Source organism: Tamandua tetradactyla, chromosome 21 (assembly GCF_023851605.1).
Source record: "Tamandua tetradactyla isolate mTamTet1 chromosome 21, mTamTet1.pri, whole genome shotgun sequence".
Taxonomy (NCBI): Eukaryota; Metazoa; Chordata; class Mammalia; order Pilosa; family Myrmecophagidae; genus Tamandua; species Tamandua tetradactyla.
This window is the reverse complement of record NC_135347.1, coordinates 4,757,107-4,777,299: the sequence shown is the minus strand read 5'-3', so window position 1 is coordinate 4,777,299 and position 20,193 is coordinate 4,757,107. Positions and strand designations below refer to the sequence as shown.

The 20,193-nt window shown below is 38.3% G+C and overlaps 1 protein-coding gene across 1 annotated transcript in view; it reads right to left on the bottom strand.

Annotated features, from left to right (window-relative positions):
* Window positions 1-12,354: 12,354 nt before the first annotated feature.
* Window positions 12,355-20,193, bottom strand: part of CEP120 (centrosomal protein 120) — a 119,593-nt gene continuing 111,754 nt past the window's right edge. Inside the window, exon 22 of the mRNA XM_077138804.1 lies at window positions 12,355-12,487. Coding sequence (XP_076994919.1) covers window positions 12,426-12,487 — 62 coding nt within the window. The 3' untranslated portion in view covers window positions 12,355-12,425. The remainder of the gene's footprint in view (window positions 12,488-20,193) is intronic.

Here is a 20,193-nt window from a genome sequence, read left to right as displayed (position 1 = left end):
TGTGCATAGGCCCTTAATATCCCTGACTAAGTTTATTCCTTAATGCTTGATTCTTTTATTGGTGATTTTGAATGGAATTTTTTCCTTAATTGCCTCCTCAGTATAGAAACATTCCTGACTTTTGTATATTACTCTTACGTCTTGCCACCTTGCTAAATTGTTTTACTAGCTCAAATAGCTTTATCATAGATTTCTCAGTATTTTCCACATATAAGATCATGTCATCAGCAAATAATGAAAATTTTACTCCTTCCTCTCCTATTTGGGTGCCTTTTATTTCTTTCTCCTGCCATATCAATCTAACTAGAGCAATGTTGAATAATAGTGTTGACAATAAAAATATCTTAAGAAGGAAAAATGAAGTGGGAGGTTTCACAGTATACTTTTTTAAAGCATATTACAAAACCACCGTGGTCAGAACACCATGGTACTGGCATAAATATAGAAATACTAACAAATGGAATTGAATTGAATGCTCAGAAATAGACCCTTTCATCTATGGACAATTGATCTTTGATAAGATGATCAAGTCAACCCAACAGGGACAGAGCAGCCTCTTCAACAAATTGTGCTTGGAGAACTGGATATCCATATGCAAAAAAAGAAAGAGGATGCCTATCTCACACCTCTTTAAAAAATTAACTCAAAATGGCTCAAAGACCTAAACATTAGGGCTAAGAACATAAAACTTTTAGAAGAAGATGTATGGAAATATCTTAAAGATCTTGTGATAGGAAGTGGTTTCTTAGACCCCAAAACCAGAGCAATGAAAGAAGAATTAGATGAATGGGATCTCCTCAAAATTGAACACTTTCGTCCATCAAAAGACTTTGTCAGGAAAGTAAAAATGCAGCCTATGCAATGGGTGACAACATTTAGAAAATACCTTTCAGATAAGTGTTTGATATCCAGAATATATAAAGAGATTTTACAACTCAACAACAAAAATATAAACAGCCCAATTAAAAAATGGACCAAAGGGATGGATAGACACTTTTAGAAAGAGGAAATACAAATGGCTCAAAAGTATATGAAAAGATGCCCAACTTCACTAGTTGTTAGAGAAAATCAAATCAAAACCACAATGAGATATTATATCATGCCTACTAATATGGCCATTATAAAAAAAATAAAACAACAACAACAAAAAAACAGAAAACTACAAAAGTGCTGGAGAGGATGTGGAGAAATAGGTATACTAATTTACTGTTTGTGAGGATGTAGAATGGTGCTGCTGTTCTGGAAGGTAGTTTTGTGGTTCCTCATGAAACTAAGTATAGAATTGCCATATGAACAAGCAATCCCATTATTAGATCTATATTCAGAAGAACTGAAACAGGAACACAGATGGACATTTTCAAGCTGATATTTATGGCAGCATTATTCATGATTGCCAAGAAATGGAAACAGCCCAAATATCCATCAATGGACAAGTGGATAAACAACCTGTAGTATACACATAAGATGGAATATTACACACAGCTGTAAGATGGAATAAAGTCATGACACATGCAACAATGTGGATGAACTTGAGGACATTAAGTTGAGCAAAATAAGCAAGAAACAAAAGGGTAAATACTGTTTCATGTCACTAATACGAATTAACTCTAATGAGCAAACTCTGAGAGTTAAAGTTGAGAAGACAGGTTTTTAGGGGATAGAAAGAGGGTGTAAATGGGGCATTTGATGCTGATAGAGTACAGAATGTTCAAAAGGATTGTTTGTAAAGATTCAGAAATGGATAGCACAATACTGTGTGATGGGAGCACAATATTGTAAGTAAAATGAAGAAAACTGAGTGTAAGTATGGTTGAAGGTGGAAGCCTAGGGGCATGTGTGACACCAGAAGGAAAGATAGAGGCTAAAAACTGGGACTGTTTAACTTAGCAAAACCTAGAGTGGCTATGATGGTGACTAAACATATAAATATAGGAAATAAAATTTTTACATGGTTGAAAACAAATGAGTGTCACCATTGCAAGGTGTTAAAAATGGAATGGTATATGGAAAAATACAATAACAGTAACATGATATTCTTTCATTAATTGTAACAAAGGCAAAAAGCAAAGCTAAATATCAATAAGAGGAGCTAGAAGGGAGGGATATGGGATTCTTGTTGTTTTTGTCCCTTTTTTTTTACCTCCTCTTCTTCTTTCTTTGCAGAAAAAAATGGAAGTGTTCTCATATAGACTGGGGGGAATGCATAACTATGCGATTATACCAGGAGTCATTGATTGCTTGCTTAGAATGGATTGCATTATGTGTGAATAAAACTGTTTAAAAAATAAGCAGAAAGATGTGAGTGCTGGAGAAGATGCAGAGAGAGTGAGATATACCTATTCCTTGTTGGTAGGGGAGTAGAATGCTGCAGCCCCTCTGGAGGGAAGTGTGGTGGTTCAACAGGAGGCTAAGTACAGGGTTTTCATATGGTCTTGCAACCCCATTATTAGATATATACTTGGAAGAACTGAAAGCAGGGACATGAATAGAAATTTGCACACTGGAGTTTATGGTGGTATTATTCATGATTTACAATGAATGGAGGTGGCCTAAGGGTACATCAACTGATGCATGGAAGGGCAAACTGAATAGTATACATTAAACAGACTACTGAGTGGCTGCAAGAAGGAATGAAGTTGTGAGGCATGCAACTGGTAATATGAAACTTGAGGTCATTATATTGAGGGAAATAAGCCAGAAATGAAAGAACAAATATTGTATCATCTCACAAATATAAACTGATGAAATTAAAGAATAAGACGGTATTCTCAAGAACTGCTCTTACAGTAATAACTTTGAATGTTAACAGACTGAACTCACACAATTAAAAGGTAGAGGTTGGCAGACTGGATTAAAAAATATGATCCATCTATATGCTTCTTACAGGAGACTCACTTTAGACCCAAGGACACAAATGTGTTGACAGTGAAAGGGTCTAAAGACTCACTTTAGACCCAAGGAAAAAGATCTTCTAATGCAAAGTATAAGCAAAAAAAATCAGAAGTAGCTATACTAATATCAAATAAAGTAGATTTTAAAAGTAAAGATGTTGTAAGAGACAAGGAGCAGCACTACATATTAATGAAAGGGGCAATTCACCAAGAAGAAATGACAGTCATAAATGTTTATGCAATCAAGGGCCTCCAAAGTACATGGGGCAAATGTTGGCAAACTGAAGGGAGCAATAAGCATTTCAACAATAGTGAGAAACTTCAATACACCACTCTCCTCTACAAATAGAACAATCAGACAGAGGATCAATAAGGATATAAAGAACTTAAACAATGCAATAAAGGAATTAGAATTAATAGACATAAATAGATTGTTATACCCCAAAACACCAAGCTACACATTCTTCTTTAGCACAAATGGAACATTCTCCAGAATATATCATATGCTGGAACACAAAACAGGTCATTATAAATTTAATAATATTGAAATTACTCAAAGCACTTCCTCTGACCACAACGGAATGAAGCCTGAAATTAATAAACACCAAAGAATGAGAACTTACACAACTACATGGAGATTAAACAACATACCCTTAAATAACCAGTTGGTCAAAGAAAAAATTGCTAGAGAAATTGGTAAATATCTGGAGATAAATGAAAATGAGAATAACAGCACATCAAAACTTATGCGTTGTGCAGTGCTGAGAGAGAAATTTATTTGCCCTTTTTTATTAAAAAAAGAAAAATGAGCGAAATTGAGGACTTAACTGTTTACTTAGAGGAACTAGAGAGAGAAGAGCAAGCTGACCTCATAGCAAACAGAAGTAGAGAAATAACAAAGACTGAAGTAGAAATGAACTGGACAACTAAGAAGAAATAGAAAAAAATCAACAAAATCAAAAGTTGGTTCTTTGAGAAAATCAATAAAATTGATGGACCCTTTGCTAGTCTGACAAAGAAAAAAGGAGAGAGGACACAAAAAAGCAAAATCAGAAATAAGAGGGGTGTCATTATCAAGGATCCTGAAGAAATTTTAAAAATCATAAGAGGATACCATTAAAACTATATGCCAATAAACCAGACAACCTAGATGAAGTGGACAAATTCCTAGAAGCACATGAACAAGCTACACTTACTAAGGAGAAATAGAAGATCTCAACAAACCAATGACCAGTGAAAAGATTCAGTCAACAGAAATCTTCCTACAAAGTTTTCTTTGTAGGAAAAAAAAGAAGAAGAAAAACATATACTACCTAACTCATTTTGTAATGATCACCCTAATACCAAAACCGGATAAAGATGCTACAGGAAAGGAATACTATAGGCCAGCCTCCCTAATGAACATAGATGCAAAATTCTCAATGAAATTCTAGGCAAATTTTATGCATCACGACGAAGTGGGGTTTATACCAAGAATGTAAGGGTAGTTCAACACAAGAAAATCAAACAATGTAGTACAGTGCATTAACAAATCAGAAGAGAAAAGCCACCTGATCATATCAATTGATGCTGGAAAAGTATTCAACAAAACTCAGCATCCCTTTCTGATTAACAAAAAAACATTTCAAAATGTGGGAATCAAGGGAAATGTCCTCAATATCATAAGAGGCATCATACGTAATGGTGAGAGACTGAAAGCCTCTCCTCTGAGATAGGGAATGAGACAAGAGTGCCCATTGTTGCCACTATTATTCAATACTTTACTAGAAGTTCTAACTAGTGTGACCAAGCAGGAGAAAGGAATTAAAGGTATCCAGATAGGAAAGGAAGAAGTAAAACTTCATTATTTGCAGATGATAGGATCCTATACTTGGAAAATTTTGAGAAGTCTATGACAAAGCTACTTGACTCAATGAACAATTTCATAAAAGTGGTGGGATACAGGATTAATGTACAAAAATCAGTAATATTTCTATACACAAGCAATGACCTAACTGAAGAGACAATTAAAGAAAAAATTTCATTCAAAGTAGCAACTAAAATTAATCAAATTTCTAGGAATAACCTTAACTAGGGGTGTTAAGGATCTGTACTCAGAAAGCTGCAAGACATTGCTAAAAGAAATCAAAGAAAATCTAAATAGATGGAAAGACAGTCTATGCCCATGGATAGGATGGTTAAATGCAGTTAGATGTCAATTATACCCAAACTGATCTACAGATTCAATACAATACCAGTTAAAATTCCAACAACCTACTTTGAAAAACCTAATTATCAAATTTATTTGAAAGTGAAAAAGACTTTGAAAACTAAAAATATTCTTTAAAAAAGTGGAGTGGGAAGACTAACACTTCTTGACCTTAAAATTTACTATAAAGCCACATTGGTCAAAACAGCATGGTACTGGCACAAAGATAGAAATATTGATGAATGGAATTGAATCAGAGTGCAGAGATTCCACCAAATCTATGATCAATTGATCTTCCACAAGTCCCCCAAATCCGCTGAACAGGGACAGAATAGTCTTTTCAATAAATGGGCATAGGAGAATTGGATATCAATAGTCAAAATAATGAAAGAGGACCCCCACCTTACACTCTATACAAAAATTAATTCAAAATGAATCAAAGACCTCAATTTAAAAGTCAGTACCATAAAACTCCTAGAAGAAAATATAGGGAAATATCTTCAAGACTTAGTAGTAGCAGGTAGCTTCTTAAATTTTACACCTAAAACACAAGCAATGAAAGAAAAATTAATAAATGGGAACTCCTCAAAATCAAAAGCTTCTGTGACTCAAAAAGATGTTGCCAAAAAGGTGAAGAGGCAGCCAACTCAATGGGAGAAAATATTTGGAAACCACATATCAGATAAAGGCTTGATAGCCTGTGTACATAAAGAGATTATACAACTTAACCATAAAAGAACAAACAAGCCACATATAAAATGGGCAAAAGTTATCAATAGACATTTTTCTGAAGAACAAATACAAATGGCTACAAAGCACATGAAGAGATGCTCATTTTCATTAGCTAAAAGGAAATTGCAAACCAAGGCTACAGTGAGATATCTCCTCACACCTGTAAGAAGGATAAACAGAAAACTACAAATGTTGGAGAGGTTGTGAAGAAATTGGAACACTTTTTCATTGCTGGTGGAAATGTATAATGGTACAGCTGCTGTGGAAGACAGTTTGGTGGTTCCTCAGAAAACTAAATACCAAAATGCCCTACAAGCTGGCAATACCACTACTTGGTATATACTCTGAAGAGCTGAAAGCATAACGATGTTCATAGCAGCACTTTACACAATTGGCAAAAGATGGAAACAATCCAAGTGCCCATCGATCAATGAGTGGATAAACAAAATGTGACATGTACATACAATGGAATATTATTTGGCAGTAAGATGAAATGAGGTCCTGAAGCATGTGACAACATGGGTGAACCTTGAGGACATAATGTTGAGTGAGACAAGTCAGATATGAGAGGATATATACTATATGATCTTGCTCTTATGATTCTGATAAAGGTAAACTCAGAGGCTTACAATGTAGAGTACAGGGAACCTAACGGTACACAGAAGCTAGAGATGGGTGAAGTTTACCCAAAGATATTGAACTTCAATGTAAGGGAATGAATAGAAGTGAAGGTAGTTCATTAGTGGGGCTATAAATAACATTGCCATATTGAAGGCGAATAGGATTGAAAGGGGTTGTACAGAATCATGTATCACACTAATTAACTCTACAATTATAAATAAGTTCCTGCACAAACTACTTCAAAGGTTGGATCTTGGACAAGAGTCAGAAATAGAGGAGTACAGGGGAAAACTAATATTACATGCTATGGCCTATAGTTAATAGGAAGACATCAACAGTACCACAGCAATACCAGGTAAATAATTTGGGGGAAGAGACAAGTGATAAGGGAAGTTTAGATTTAATATTTGGTGAAGCTGTGCTTATCATTTTTTTTATCTCTTTGGACCAATGAAAATTGTCTAAAATTGAGAGTGGGGACAACTAACAACTAAGTGGGGACATGTAGGACATAATTGTCGATTTTGGACAATATCCATGATGCCCAATAGATGGAGGGGCTGAATGGTACAACGACTGAGAAGCAGAATGGTGAACTGTGACACATATACCTGATGGAATGTTGTGCAGCTACAAAAAGGAATGTAGTTGTGAGGCACATAACGAAGTGAATAACCCTGGGGAAATTGTGTTTTGTCAAATAAGCTAGAAGCAGGAGAATAATTATGTTTATGTCTCTCCTAGAAAATTCTTGTAAGAAAATTGAAGCCTAGATTGTAAATCTTACAGCAGTCACACTTAGTCCAGAGTTGTAAATTTATTTCTAGATTCTGAGAAGCTGTGCCATATATCTATGAGCTGGTATTTTCCTCAAACTTTGAATATCTCTGTGACACATGAGAATCAGAGCTGAAGTTCTGCAGCTCTGAAAGTCAGCATTGCTATATATGACAATTGTTAAAGTAATGGAAAGAGAGATCAGGCTTCAATTAAAGATAAAAACAAAGCTGATTTGGTTGGGACTAAGGAAAATCAGAATACAGGGCAAAGGACAATAATGTATTCTAGAGCTTCATCTGCTGTATAATACCAAAGGGACAGAGGTTTATTGTGTCTAGAACCTAGATCTTCTGTAACACACTATCTAAACTGACCTGCTTCAATAATTCATTTAAAATAAACCCAGCCGGAGATCTGGGTTCGATTCCCGGTGCCTGCCTATGCAAAAAAAATAAGCCAAGACCCTGATTTTGAGGCTTGCCCTTATGAAACATTTTGTAGTGGAGAAACAAGACTACCTATAAATGTCTAAGAATTGCTTCTAGGAAACCTCTTTTGTTACTCAAATGCAGCCTCTCTTTTTCTAAGCCCAACTTTGCTTGGAAAACCATGATCCTCCCTGGCTATATGGGATATGATATTCAGGCGTATAAGTCCCCCTGACAATGTGGGACTTAATTCCCAGGGGTGAGCCTGGCCCTGGCACCATGGGGTCAGCAATGGCTGCCAGACCAAAATGGGAAAAAAAAACATGGCAAAATAAGCTATCAGTGGCTAAGAGAGTTCAAATTGAGTTAAGAGGCTATGCTAGAACTTTGGGTATTTATGTGACTCCTGAGACTCAGAGTTTTAAGATCTGAAGCCATGAAAGTCAGTGGTACCCAATATAGGAACTCTTTAAAAAGTTGAAAAAGCGATCAGACATCTAGTAGAGATATGAAGGAAGCTGATCTGGATAGGACTAAACCTCTTTGAGAGGCTGATAGGATAAGACTGGGTATAGGATGATATCATTCATATTTTAAAACTTAAACTTCTGTGTGAGGCTAAAGAGAGAGATGTTTATTTGGTGCAAAATTTATATTTTGGGTAGTGCATTCCCTAATTTAACTTGTATGGTCAGTTTAACTGAACACCACAAGTACATGGAATCTTCAATAAGATGTAAGATTTTGTTGGTTTGTCCAGGTTAGTGTGATGCCCTGATAAATCCTAAAGTGATTTGTACAGTGAATAAAGAAGTGTTTGCAAAGGGGGAAACATTCAACTTCCCCATTTGAAAAATTTCTGATATTCTCACAAGCAGTTCAGACAATAAAATCAATAGACTGAGCCCTCAGTCTTGGGGTTCATCCCTATGAAATTTACTCCTGCAAAGGATAGGCTAAGCCTACTTAAAATTGAGCCTAAGAGTCACCCCCAGAGAACCTCTTTTGTTGCTCAGATGTGACTTCTCCCTCTCTAAGCTGATGTGGCAAGTGAACCCACTGCCTCCCCTCCCCTGACATGGGACGTGACTCCCAGGAGTGGAAGTCTCCCTGGCAATGTGGGACAGAAATCCCAGGATAAGCTGGGACCCAGTACCAAGGGATTGAGAAAACATTCTTGACCAAAAGGGGGAAAAGAGAAAAGAGAAAAAATTAAGTGTCAGTGGCTGAGAGATTTCAGAGTTGAGAGGTTATCTTGGAGGTTATTCTTATGAATTATATAAATATCCCTTTTTAGTTTATGGTGTATTCAAATGGCTGGAGAAAAGTACCTGAAAGCATAGAGCTGTGTTCCAGTAGCCTTGTTTCTTGAACATGATTGTATAATGAAATAGCTTTTTACAATGTGACTGTGTGATTATGAAAATCTTGGATCTAGGGTATGTATAGATGAGTAAAAAAAGTATAAAAATAAACAAATAATAGGGGGAACAAAGGTTAAAATAAATTGAGTAGATTGAAATACTAGCGGACAATGAGAGGGAGGGGCCAGGGTATGTTATGTATGAGTTTTTTCTTTTTTATCTCTTTTTCTGAGATGGTGCAAATGTTCAAAAAAATGATCATGGTGATGAATACACAACTATGTGATGATATTGTAAGCCATTGATTGTACACCATGTATGGAATGTTTGTATGTTAAGAATGTTTTCATGTAAAGTTTTATCAATAAAAATATTTTTTAAAAGGCTATTCTGGAAGCTACTCTTCTACAAGCTTAAGCTAGGTACTGCTGATTGCCACTGTTTGCCAAGCCCCAACCAACATCATTCCTGTTTGTCCTAAAAAGCACCCACGGCTTTATCTGTGATTCTATGAACGTTTCATGCATTAAGTTTACCTTTCAGAAACCTAAAGACTGTTCATATGCTAGATAAGTCCTGAAACCCAGAGGTGCCTCACCTTCCGAGAACATCAACCAGTTTCTCCCCCATCCCATATTGTCAACACCTCTTTTCAACCTAAAAAAAGTTGGAATGGGCATAGCCCAAATATTCCTAAAGATTGGAAGAAAGATCAAAGGAGAAACAGGAATTATAATAAAGAAGATAGGATTTAACAAACGAGTTTGACTAGTGAATCATTATATTAATATTTCTTTTTAGTCTCCTGGGTCTTGGAGCAGCTAGAAGGAAAAACCTGAAATTGTGGAACTGTAACCTATACCAATCTTTGAAATTTGTTGTATGACTACTTGTTAAAATATACTGTAAAATTTATTGCTTTTTTGTATATATGTTGTATCATGCATTAAAAAAATGCTGAAAAATGATCCACCCACAGTAAGTCTGCCCCCACAAGAATGGGTAAAAAGAACATGGCATTTTCTGGGGTACATAGTGATAGTCTCAAACCAGCACAGTGAGTAATGAAATAAAGACAAAATAATGATAATGACTAATAATAATAATAATAAAGTGGGACTAAGTCATATGGGATGTTTTGAGTTTTCTTTTTTCTTTGCATTTCATTTTTTTGAGTAATGAAAGTGTTCTAAAAGTTATTGTGGTGATGAATGCACAACTTTTTGATGATACTGTGAGCAACTGATTGTATTCTTTGGATGGATTATAGGTTGTGTGAGTATATTTCAATGAAATTGCATTAAAAAGTAAAATTAATTTTTAAAATGAAGACAGCCAAGAGTGCCTTGATAGCTGTTACTTTACTGTTGATATTTTTTAAATAACAGTTTTATTGTGGCATAATTAATATACTGTTAATGGCATATATTGAAAGTATACAGTTTGAAAAGTTTTGACATATGTATAAACCCACAAAACCATTACCTGAATCAAGAAAATGAACATATCCATCATATCTAAAGGTTTACTTGTGCTACTTTGCAATCCCTCCATCCTGACCCCTTCTTCAATTTCCACCCTAATATTAATGTACCCATTGAAATTTTCTGGCACTGTAGATTATTCTTCATTTACTACATCTTTCTGTAAGTGGCATCATATAGTATCTGCTCTGTTCTGATTGCTTGAATTCTTTCACTCAGAATAATTATTTTGCAGTTCAGGGAAGTTATTGCATGCATCAATAACTAATTATTTTTTATTGCTGAGTAGTATTCCTAGTGTAGATATGCCATTGTTTATCTATCTGCCAGTTAATGGATAATTGGGTTGTTTTTGGTTTAGGCTATTAAAAATGAAGCGCCTATGAACATTCATGTACAAGTATTTGTGTGTACATAAGCTTTATTTGGTGTGATAAACATCTGGGAGTAGAATGGCTGGATCATATGATGGGTATATGTTTAATTTTAAGAAATAGCCAAATAGTCTCAATAGTAGTGCATAAGAGTTCCAGTTCCTTTACAACCTTTCCAATATATGGTATGTTAAATTTATTTTATTTGAACCACTCCAGTAGCTATGCAGTGGTGTTTACCGTGGATTTAGTTTACATTTTTTCAAATCAATTATGATGTTCCAGTATCTTTTCATGTACTTTTTGGGCATCCAAATATCCTCTTTAGTGAAGAATTTGCCTTTTAAAATATTTAATCATTTTCTTGTTACTGACATTTGAGAGATCATTATATATTTTGGATGCACATTGTTTATCAGATACGTCATTTACAAATTTTATCCCAGGCTGTGGCTTGTTTTTTAAATTTTTAAAATTCTATTCCCAGTGTCTCTTGAAGACTGGATGTTTTAATTATTTTTAAAAAATTTATTAGGGCAATTGTAGGTTGTATTAATCAGGGTTCCCTAGAGAAACAGAACCAAGAGGAGATATCTACCTTCAACTGATTGGATTATCTCTTTGGAGGGAGATATCCTTAGTTGATCACAGATGCAATCAACTGACTGATGATTTAATACTTCATCCTTCTGGTTTATCGACCAGCCATGAATTATCCTTATAACAACAGTCAGGTCAGTGCTTGCCTGGCCAGAAAACTGGGCATCATCACTTGGCCAAGTTGACACCAGGACCTAACCATCACAGTCCACACCTTATCAACTTGGCAGCTATACACATCACCTTGAAGCATACTTAATTTCCAAATAGAACACAATAACAAATGTTTCACCTAACGATACTCAACTGTCCTGCAGACAACTGGAAATGCATTACATCTGTCCAGATTATGATGCAAGTCTTCAGGTAACATTCACTCTTAAACTTCATATCCTATGACTTAAATACTATGATATTAACAATACAACTTACATTATAGGATAAGAGGAAAACAAGATAATTGCTTATGTACAGATGCAAACATAATCATAACTGCATTAGTTAGGGTTCTCTTGAAAAACAGAATCAACAGGAAATAATGAGGAAATATTCATACAATCACAGTCCTCATTTCTGTAACTGTCCACATGATCATAGTTCATATTTATTCTTACCTTCCACTACCCATTCCATGTCCCCTTTACCCTCAGCAAGCACTTCAGCTGGACAAGGTTCTTTGCTAGGTGGGGCGACCCAAACCTTCATGCATGAAGTTTCTGGGCCGTTGGTAGTCCTGCCTGGATTGGGTTGTTGCAGTTTTCCATTAACTTTAATCACAGTGCATGATAGTACTAAGAGATGCCCAGGGGATCTCCTGTATTCCAGGAAAACTCTTCTTTACCTCCATTGTGTAGTTGCAGTCCTTCTTGCCTTTGATAGTCAGGATCAATCACCCCAGACTGAACAGTAATCCCCTTTCATGCCTGTTGATTCAGTGGCATGAAAAGCCAAAGTGTGTCGGTCTTAACTTCCAGTTAAATGGAATCTTTGTTGTCTCCTGGTAGGAGGACTCCTCCTTCTGGAACCTGTAGACCAGCAGAATATAAGGCTCTAATGGCAGAAAGCAAAAATATTCCTAGTAGATCACTAGGGGTCATAGTGAGTAGTGCCACTCCCATTTTTACCCCTTGATTCCTGGACCCGTGAATCCTAGCTATGGGAAAAACAGCACTATAGAATGGATGCTGATTCAGAGCATACACAGCCTGCTTGAGAACACTGTCTCAGCTCTGCAAGGTATGGCCCCCTAAATAACACCATAATTGGTATTCAAAAATGCCATTCCACTGTTCTATCAACCCATCCGCCTCAGGATAATAGGGAACATGATAAGGCCAGAGAATTCCATGAGCCTGTGCCCATTCCCACACTTCATTTGCTGTGAAGTGGGTTCCCTGATCAGAAGCAATGCTGTGTGGAATACCATTAAGGTATCCCATAAGTCCATGGATGGTAGTTTTTGCAGAAGCAAGGCATGTGAGGAAGGCAAACCCATATCTGAAGTATATGTCTATTTCAGTTAGAACAAATCACTGACCCTTCTATGATGAAATTGGTCCAATGTAATCAACCTGCCACCACGTAGCTGGCTGGTCACCTCGGGGGATGGTGCCGTATTGGGGTCTGAGTGTGGGTCTCTGCTGCTGGCAAATTGGGCACTCAGCAGTGGCTGTAGCCAGGTCAGCCTTGGTGAGTGGAAGCCCATGTTGCTGAACCCATGCATAACCTCCATCCCCACCACCATGTCTACATGTTCATGAGCCCATTGGGCAATAGCAGGAGTGGCTGAGGAAAAAGGATGACTTGTATTCACAGAAAAGGTCATCTTATCCACTTAATTATTTAAACTTTCCTCTACTGAAGTCACCCACTGGTGAGCATTCACATGGGACACAAATATCTTCATTATCTCTGCCCACTGAGAAAAATCTATCCAGGCTTCTGTGTCACTAATTTTCTAATCATGCTCCTTCCAAGACCTTAACCATCCAGCCAAACCATTAGCAATAGCCCATGAGTCAGTATACAAACACACCTCTGGCTAGTTCTCCTTCCAAGCAAAATGAACAACCAGGTGCACTGCTCGAAGTTTCACCCACTGGGAGGATTTTCCCTCATTATTGTCCTTTAAGGACATCCCAGAAAGGGGTTGTAGTGCTACAGCTGTCTACTTCTGGATGGTCCCTGCATATCATACAAAACCATCTGTAAACTAGTCCTGAGTTTTCTCTTCCTCAGTTAACTGACTGTAAGGAACTCCCCAAGAGGCCAAAGTTCTGGTCTGGGGAAGAGAAGGTAACGTGGCAGAAGTGGGGGCCATAAGCATTTGGGTCACTTCCTCATGTAACGTACTTGTGCTTTCAGGATCTGTCAAGCCTTATGTCTTATATACCATTTCCGCTTTATGAAGGAGTGCTACTGTGCACACCCAACTTTATGGTTTGGTGGGTCATACAACACCTGGTTCATGATAGGCAACTCAGGTCTCATGGTAACTTGGTGGCCCATGGTAAACCATTCAGTCTATACTAAGGTCCAGTAGCAGGCCAAAACTGTTTCTCAAAAGGACGATAGTTATCTGCAGTAGGTGATAAGGCTTTGCTCCAAAATCCTAAGGGTCTGCATTGTGATTCTCCTATAGGGGCCTGCCAAAGGCTCCAGACAGCTTCTCTATTTACCACTGACACTTCCATCACCATTGGATCTGCTGGATCATATGGCTTAAGTGGCAGAGCAGCTTGCACAGCAGCCTGGACTTGTCACAGAGCCTCCTCTTCTTCCAGTTCCCATTCAAAACTATTAGCCTTTCTGATCACTTGGTAGATGGGCCAGAGCAGCACACCCAAATGAGGAATATGTTATTTCCAAAATCCAAAGAGGCCAACTAGGCATTGGGTCTCTTTTTTGGTCACAGGAGGCCTAGATGCAACAGCTTATCCTTCACCTTAGAAGGGATATTTCAACATGCCCTATACCACTGGACATCTAGAAATTTCTCTGAGGTGGAAGGCCCCTGTATTTTGTTGGATTTATCTCCCATCCCCTGACAAGCAAATGCCTTACCAATAATTCTAAAGTAGTTGCTACTTCTTGCTCACTAGGTACAATCAACTTGATATCATCAATATAATGGACCAGTGTGATGTCTTGTGTGAGAGGGAGGAATGATCAAGGTCCTTGCGGACAAGATTGTTACATACAGCTGGAGACTTGATATACTCCTGAGGCAGAACAGTGAAGGTACACTGCTGGCCTTGCTAGCTGAATGCAAATGGTTCCTGGTGGGCCTTACTGACAGCTATTGAGAAAAAATCATTTGCCAGATCAATGGCTGCATACCAGGTACCACACTATGTGTTGATTTGCTCAAGCACTGATACCACAGTTGTAATTGGAGTTACCACCTGGTTAAGTTTATAATAATCCACTGTCATCCTCCAAGACCCATCTGTTTTCTGCACAGGCCAAATAGGAGAATTGAATGGGGATGTGGTGGGAATCACCACCCTTGCATCCTTCAAGTCCTCAAGAGTGGCAGTAATCTCTGCCATCCTTCCAGTATTACAGTATTGCTTCTGATTCACTATTTTGCTAGGTAGGGGCAGTTCTAGTGGCTTCCACCTGGCCTTTCCTACCATAATAGCCTTTACTTCATGAGTCAGAGAACCAATGTGGGGATTCTGCCTGTTGCTGAGTATGTCGATTCTAATTATGTATTCTGGAACTGGGGAAATAACCACAGAATGGGTCTGGGGACCCTCTGGACCCACTGTGAGTCAGATGTGAGCTAAAAATCCATTGATCACCTGACCTCCATAAGTCCCTATTCTGACTGGTGGACCAGAGTGATGGTTTGCATCTCTTGGAATCAATGTCACTTCTGAGCCAGTATCTAGTAATCCTCAAAAATCTGATCATTTCCTTTTCTCCAGTGCACAGTCACCCTGGTAAAAGGCCATAGGTCTCCTTGGGGAAGGCTGGGAGGAGGGTTTACAGTGTAAATTTTGGGCAGTCTTAAAGGGTCCTTCCCCAAAGGTACCCAGCCCTCCCCTCATTAAAGGGGGTCTGGGTCTGTAAACTGTCTTAAGTCTGGAAATTGTTGAGGCAAATACTCTCTGTTTTTTGTAATTCAAGTTAGACTTCAGTTCACTTGACCTAGAATTCTTCTGCTTATACAGCTCAAACAAGAATTTAGTAGACTGCCCATCTATTTTACTTCTAGGTACCCCAATGATCTAAAAGCCAATACCACAAGTCTCTGTGAGTCAGATTATTTTGACTGCTGCTTTCAGTCTGCTGTCCATTATAGTGGCCATGCCCACCTTGTCCATGGTGATTAACTGTTGCCACATCGCCTCTGCCAACTCAGGATCCAATCATCCCCATTGTGTTTAAGGATTCCAGCTCAGTGGCAGCAGTTCCCACAGTAATATCTGACCTACAGAGAAGGGCAACTACAGAACTCTTCGGGAATGATGAAGCTAGTCTCACAAATTTATTTCTCAAGGTTCTGGTGGGAGATGCATCCTCTGGACATTCCTGGGGTGTAAGAGCAGGTCTTTCATAATAAATCCACTCTAACATTCCAACCTCTCTAAGCCTCTGGATTCCCTCATCTATATTACACCAGGGCAGTTCTGGCATTTCTACCTCAAGTAATGTTGGCCACCTATGGATCCATGTTTCAGCCAAACATCCTAACAAACTGTTAATACTCTTTCTGACCCCTCAAGCTACAACATTGAATGCTGAATCTCTGCTTAATAGACCCAAATCAATAAATTCAGCTTGATCCAACTTTATATTTCTTCCACCATTATCCCACACCCTTAATATCTTTTCCCACACATATTCCCCTGGTTTCTGTCTATACATATTGGAAAACTCGTGCAGTTCTCTTGGAGTATAGCATGCCTCCTCATGGCTCATACTTTGTACCTAACCTTTCGGGAACTGCTGGGACTTTAGTCTAGTTATAAGTCTTGAAGGAAAGAGGAATGGTGGGGGTGGGTCATGAAAAGAAATAGAAGTGTCTTTCAAGCCAGTTACCCCAGGGCATTCCATTGCACTTCCATTTGGTGAAATAAGATTAGTTACTCCAGACAGGGAATGAGGGATGTTTCCCCAAAGGAGGTGGTTACAGGGTTAGCAAGCACTGAAGACTTAATCTCATTAGCTGCAGGTTGGATGACAAATTTCTCTTGGAAGACTGGAGGCCAGAAAACTGTTTCCTTAAGGCAGGCTTGAAGTTGGAAAGCTCTTTCCTCAAGGCAGTCCATTAGAGGTCTATCTAGCAAAGGCTCAGCAAATTCCAGATAGTCTGTCTCCCCATCACCATCATTATCAAGCCATATATCCCCACTCCAAGTTTCAGGATCCCATTCTCTTCCAGTAAAAGCCCTTACTTTAACAGCAGACACCCTGCAAGGTTGAGATTTTAATGTACACTGTAAGTCTGCTACTTGCACAATGATACTCTGTGTCTGGTTTTCAGAGCTCTAAAGTCTGTGACCACAAGAAATAAGATTTTCTTTCAGGGCAAACGTCGGAACTTTTATATCATTTATATGGCACTTAAGTTTCAAATTTGAAGCCTTCAGCTCATCCCTTTCCCTCATCACTGTATCCAGCATTTCTAATAACCAGCCAACATCATTATACCTCTTAATTCCTCAAAACTCCACAAAGGTGTCAAAAGCTCTCTTACCCAGAGCTTTGCCTCATATAAGTGTACAATTAGCAGAATTTAATGGTGATATTTTGAGTATCTCTTTGGCTAACTTACCCCATGGACTGTCAGTCCCATCTTGATTATTGCAAACAGAGTCATTAATGCCTCTGAGTCTAACCAGAGTAGGAAACTAATTGTAAAAACCCATTTTGGGGCAGGCCATGGTGGCTTGGCAGGCAGAGCTCTCGTCTGCCATGCCAGAGACCTGGGTTCAGTTTATAAGATTTCTTAGTTTTGATTTGTATTTCCCATATGCTTAATGATGTTGAGCATCTTTTCAAGTGCTTATCAGTCTTTTGTATACCTTCTTTGGAGAAATGTCTAATCAAGTCCTTTGCCCAATTTTTATTTTGTCTTTTTTGTAGTTACAGCAATTTTTTTTTAACACTCTGGATATTAAACTCCTAGCAGATATACGGTTTCCAAATATTTTATTTATAGAGGTGTCTCATGCAACCATGGGAATGGAAAAGTCCAAAATCCACAGGGCAGGCTGCGAAGCTGTCAGCTCTGATGAAGGGTTTGGATGAACTCCACATAAGAGGCTCGCCGACTGAAGAAGCAGCCAGAAGCCTGTCTTCTTCCTTTAAATTATTGAACTGATTGGATTATTTTGTTGGTGGGAGGCATGCCTGAGTGTAATGAGCCACAGATTCAACTGACTGATGATTTAATACATCAGCCTTCTGGTTCATCAACCAGCCACAAAATATCCTAGCAGGAACGGTCAGGCTGGTACTTGCCTGACCAGACAACTGGTCATCATCACTTGGCCAAGTTGACACCAGAATCTAACCATCGCATAGGTGTACAGAAAACTCATGCAGAAAGCACAGAGTTCCAATATACCCCTCTCTGCAAACACACAGTTTTCCCTATTATTAGCACTTTGCATTAATGTGGAGCCATCGGTACCAATGGGAAAATAGCATTAATGATTATAATAGGGAATATAATATTATATTAACTAGACTCCATAGTTGACATAGGATCCCTTCTTTGTGTTATACAATTCATTCCCAGAATGGTAATATGTATATAACCTAAAATTAATCATTCTTAATGTTTTCAAGTATACAATTCAGTGATGTTAAACACATTCAAATTGTGTGGAAATGTCACCATTATCCCTTACCTAAACTTTTTCATCACCCCATAAAGAAACTCTGCACCCATTGAGCATTAACTTCCCATTCCCAAACCCTACCTATGCCCCCAGTAACCTGTATTCTAACTTCTGATTCTGAATTTGTGTATTCTGATTATTTCATGTAAGTGGGGACATACAATATTCATACTTTCATGTCTGACTTATTTCACTCAAAGTGATGTCTTCAAAGTGTATCCATGTTTTAGCATGTCAGAAATTCATTCCTTTTTACGACTGAATAGTATTCAAATATATTCATATACAATATGTTGTTGACCTATTCACCTGTTGATAGACAATTGAGTTGTTTCCACCTTTTGGCCATTGTGAATAATGCTGCTATGAACACTGACATTCAAGTATCTGTTTGAATCCCCAATTTCAACTCTTTGGGGTTTGTACCTAAGAGTGGAATTTCCAGGTCATATGGTAATTGATACTTAAATTTTGAAAATTTTCTATAACGTACAACATTTTAAATTCCCCCCAACAAAGCAAGAAGATTCTAATTTCTCCATATCCTCACCAACACTTGGTATTCTCCATTTTTTTCAATAATAGCCATTCTAGTGGATGTGAAGTAGTATTTCTTTGTTTCAGAACTGGAAAGGCACATGGTGAACATGGTGATATCTGCTGGTTTTCTCTCTAGGCTTCTTGTTTCATAAAGCTTCCCCAGGAGCATACTCCTTCTTCATCTCCAGAGGTCTCTGGCTGCGTGGGCTCTTGGCCCTGTGGCTCTAAAAGGGACTTTCCAAAATGTTTCCTCTTTTAAAGGATTCCAGTAAACTAGTCAAGACCCACCTGGAATGGGTGGAGTCACATCTCCATCTAACCCAACACAATTGGGTGTGTCACATCTCCATGGAAACAATCTAATCAAAAGATTCCAACCTACATTTTGAATAGGGATTAAAAGAAATGGCTGCTCCAACATGATTAGATCAGGATCAAACCATGACTTTTCGGGCCACATAGTCCTTTCAAACCAGCACAGGTGGAGACATGTCTCCACGGAAACCGCTTAAATAAAAGGTCGGACCCACAAATGGATGAGGCACATCTCCAAAGAAATAACTTAATCAAAAAGATCCCACCCAAGAATATTGAATCAGAATTAAAGAACATGCTTTTCTAGGAAACACAACAGTTTCAAACTGACACACATTCATTCCATCATAATATCATAAAAACCTTAAACCATTTCAGTGACAATACAAAGTCATCAAAATCAGTTACAGGCATGTTCCATTCTAAGACCAAATCTCCTCTGGCTCGGGACTGTGAAACTCAGAACAAGTTATCTGCTTCCAATATTACAATGGAAGGACTTTCACAGGATAAACATTCTTGTTTCCACAGGGTGAAGTTGAAAGGAAAGCAAGGTTCAAAGATCCCAAACAGTTCCTAAAACAACTGGGCAAACTCCATTAGATTTCAAAGTCTAAGAATAATTTATCCTTGGGACTTGAGAGAGTAGCAGCCCAACCATTTCTGAGGGCTTATGCAGTGGCCCTGTTCTCTACAAACCCTGGAAAGTGTGCTGAAACATTGGGGAATATCGGGAAGACCACCTGTTTCCTAGCTCCACCCTTTCCAAGCATCAAGACAGCATCTAGACTGTCTACCTCTGGGGCACTTGCTACCCCCCTTCAAAACAATGGGATGGACACCAGGCTCCCTCAGTCCCCGGGAAGTGTGCTCCACCCTCTCTGAGGCCTGGGGCCCCAAACGCTTCCTGAGCATCAAAGCATAAGGCCCCCCTCTTTTTCCAGAGAAAACTCATCCTCTCCACATGCATGGGTGGATCTGCTCTTCTGGCCTGAAATTTCCTGCCTCTAGACTTCAGT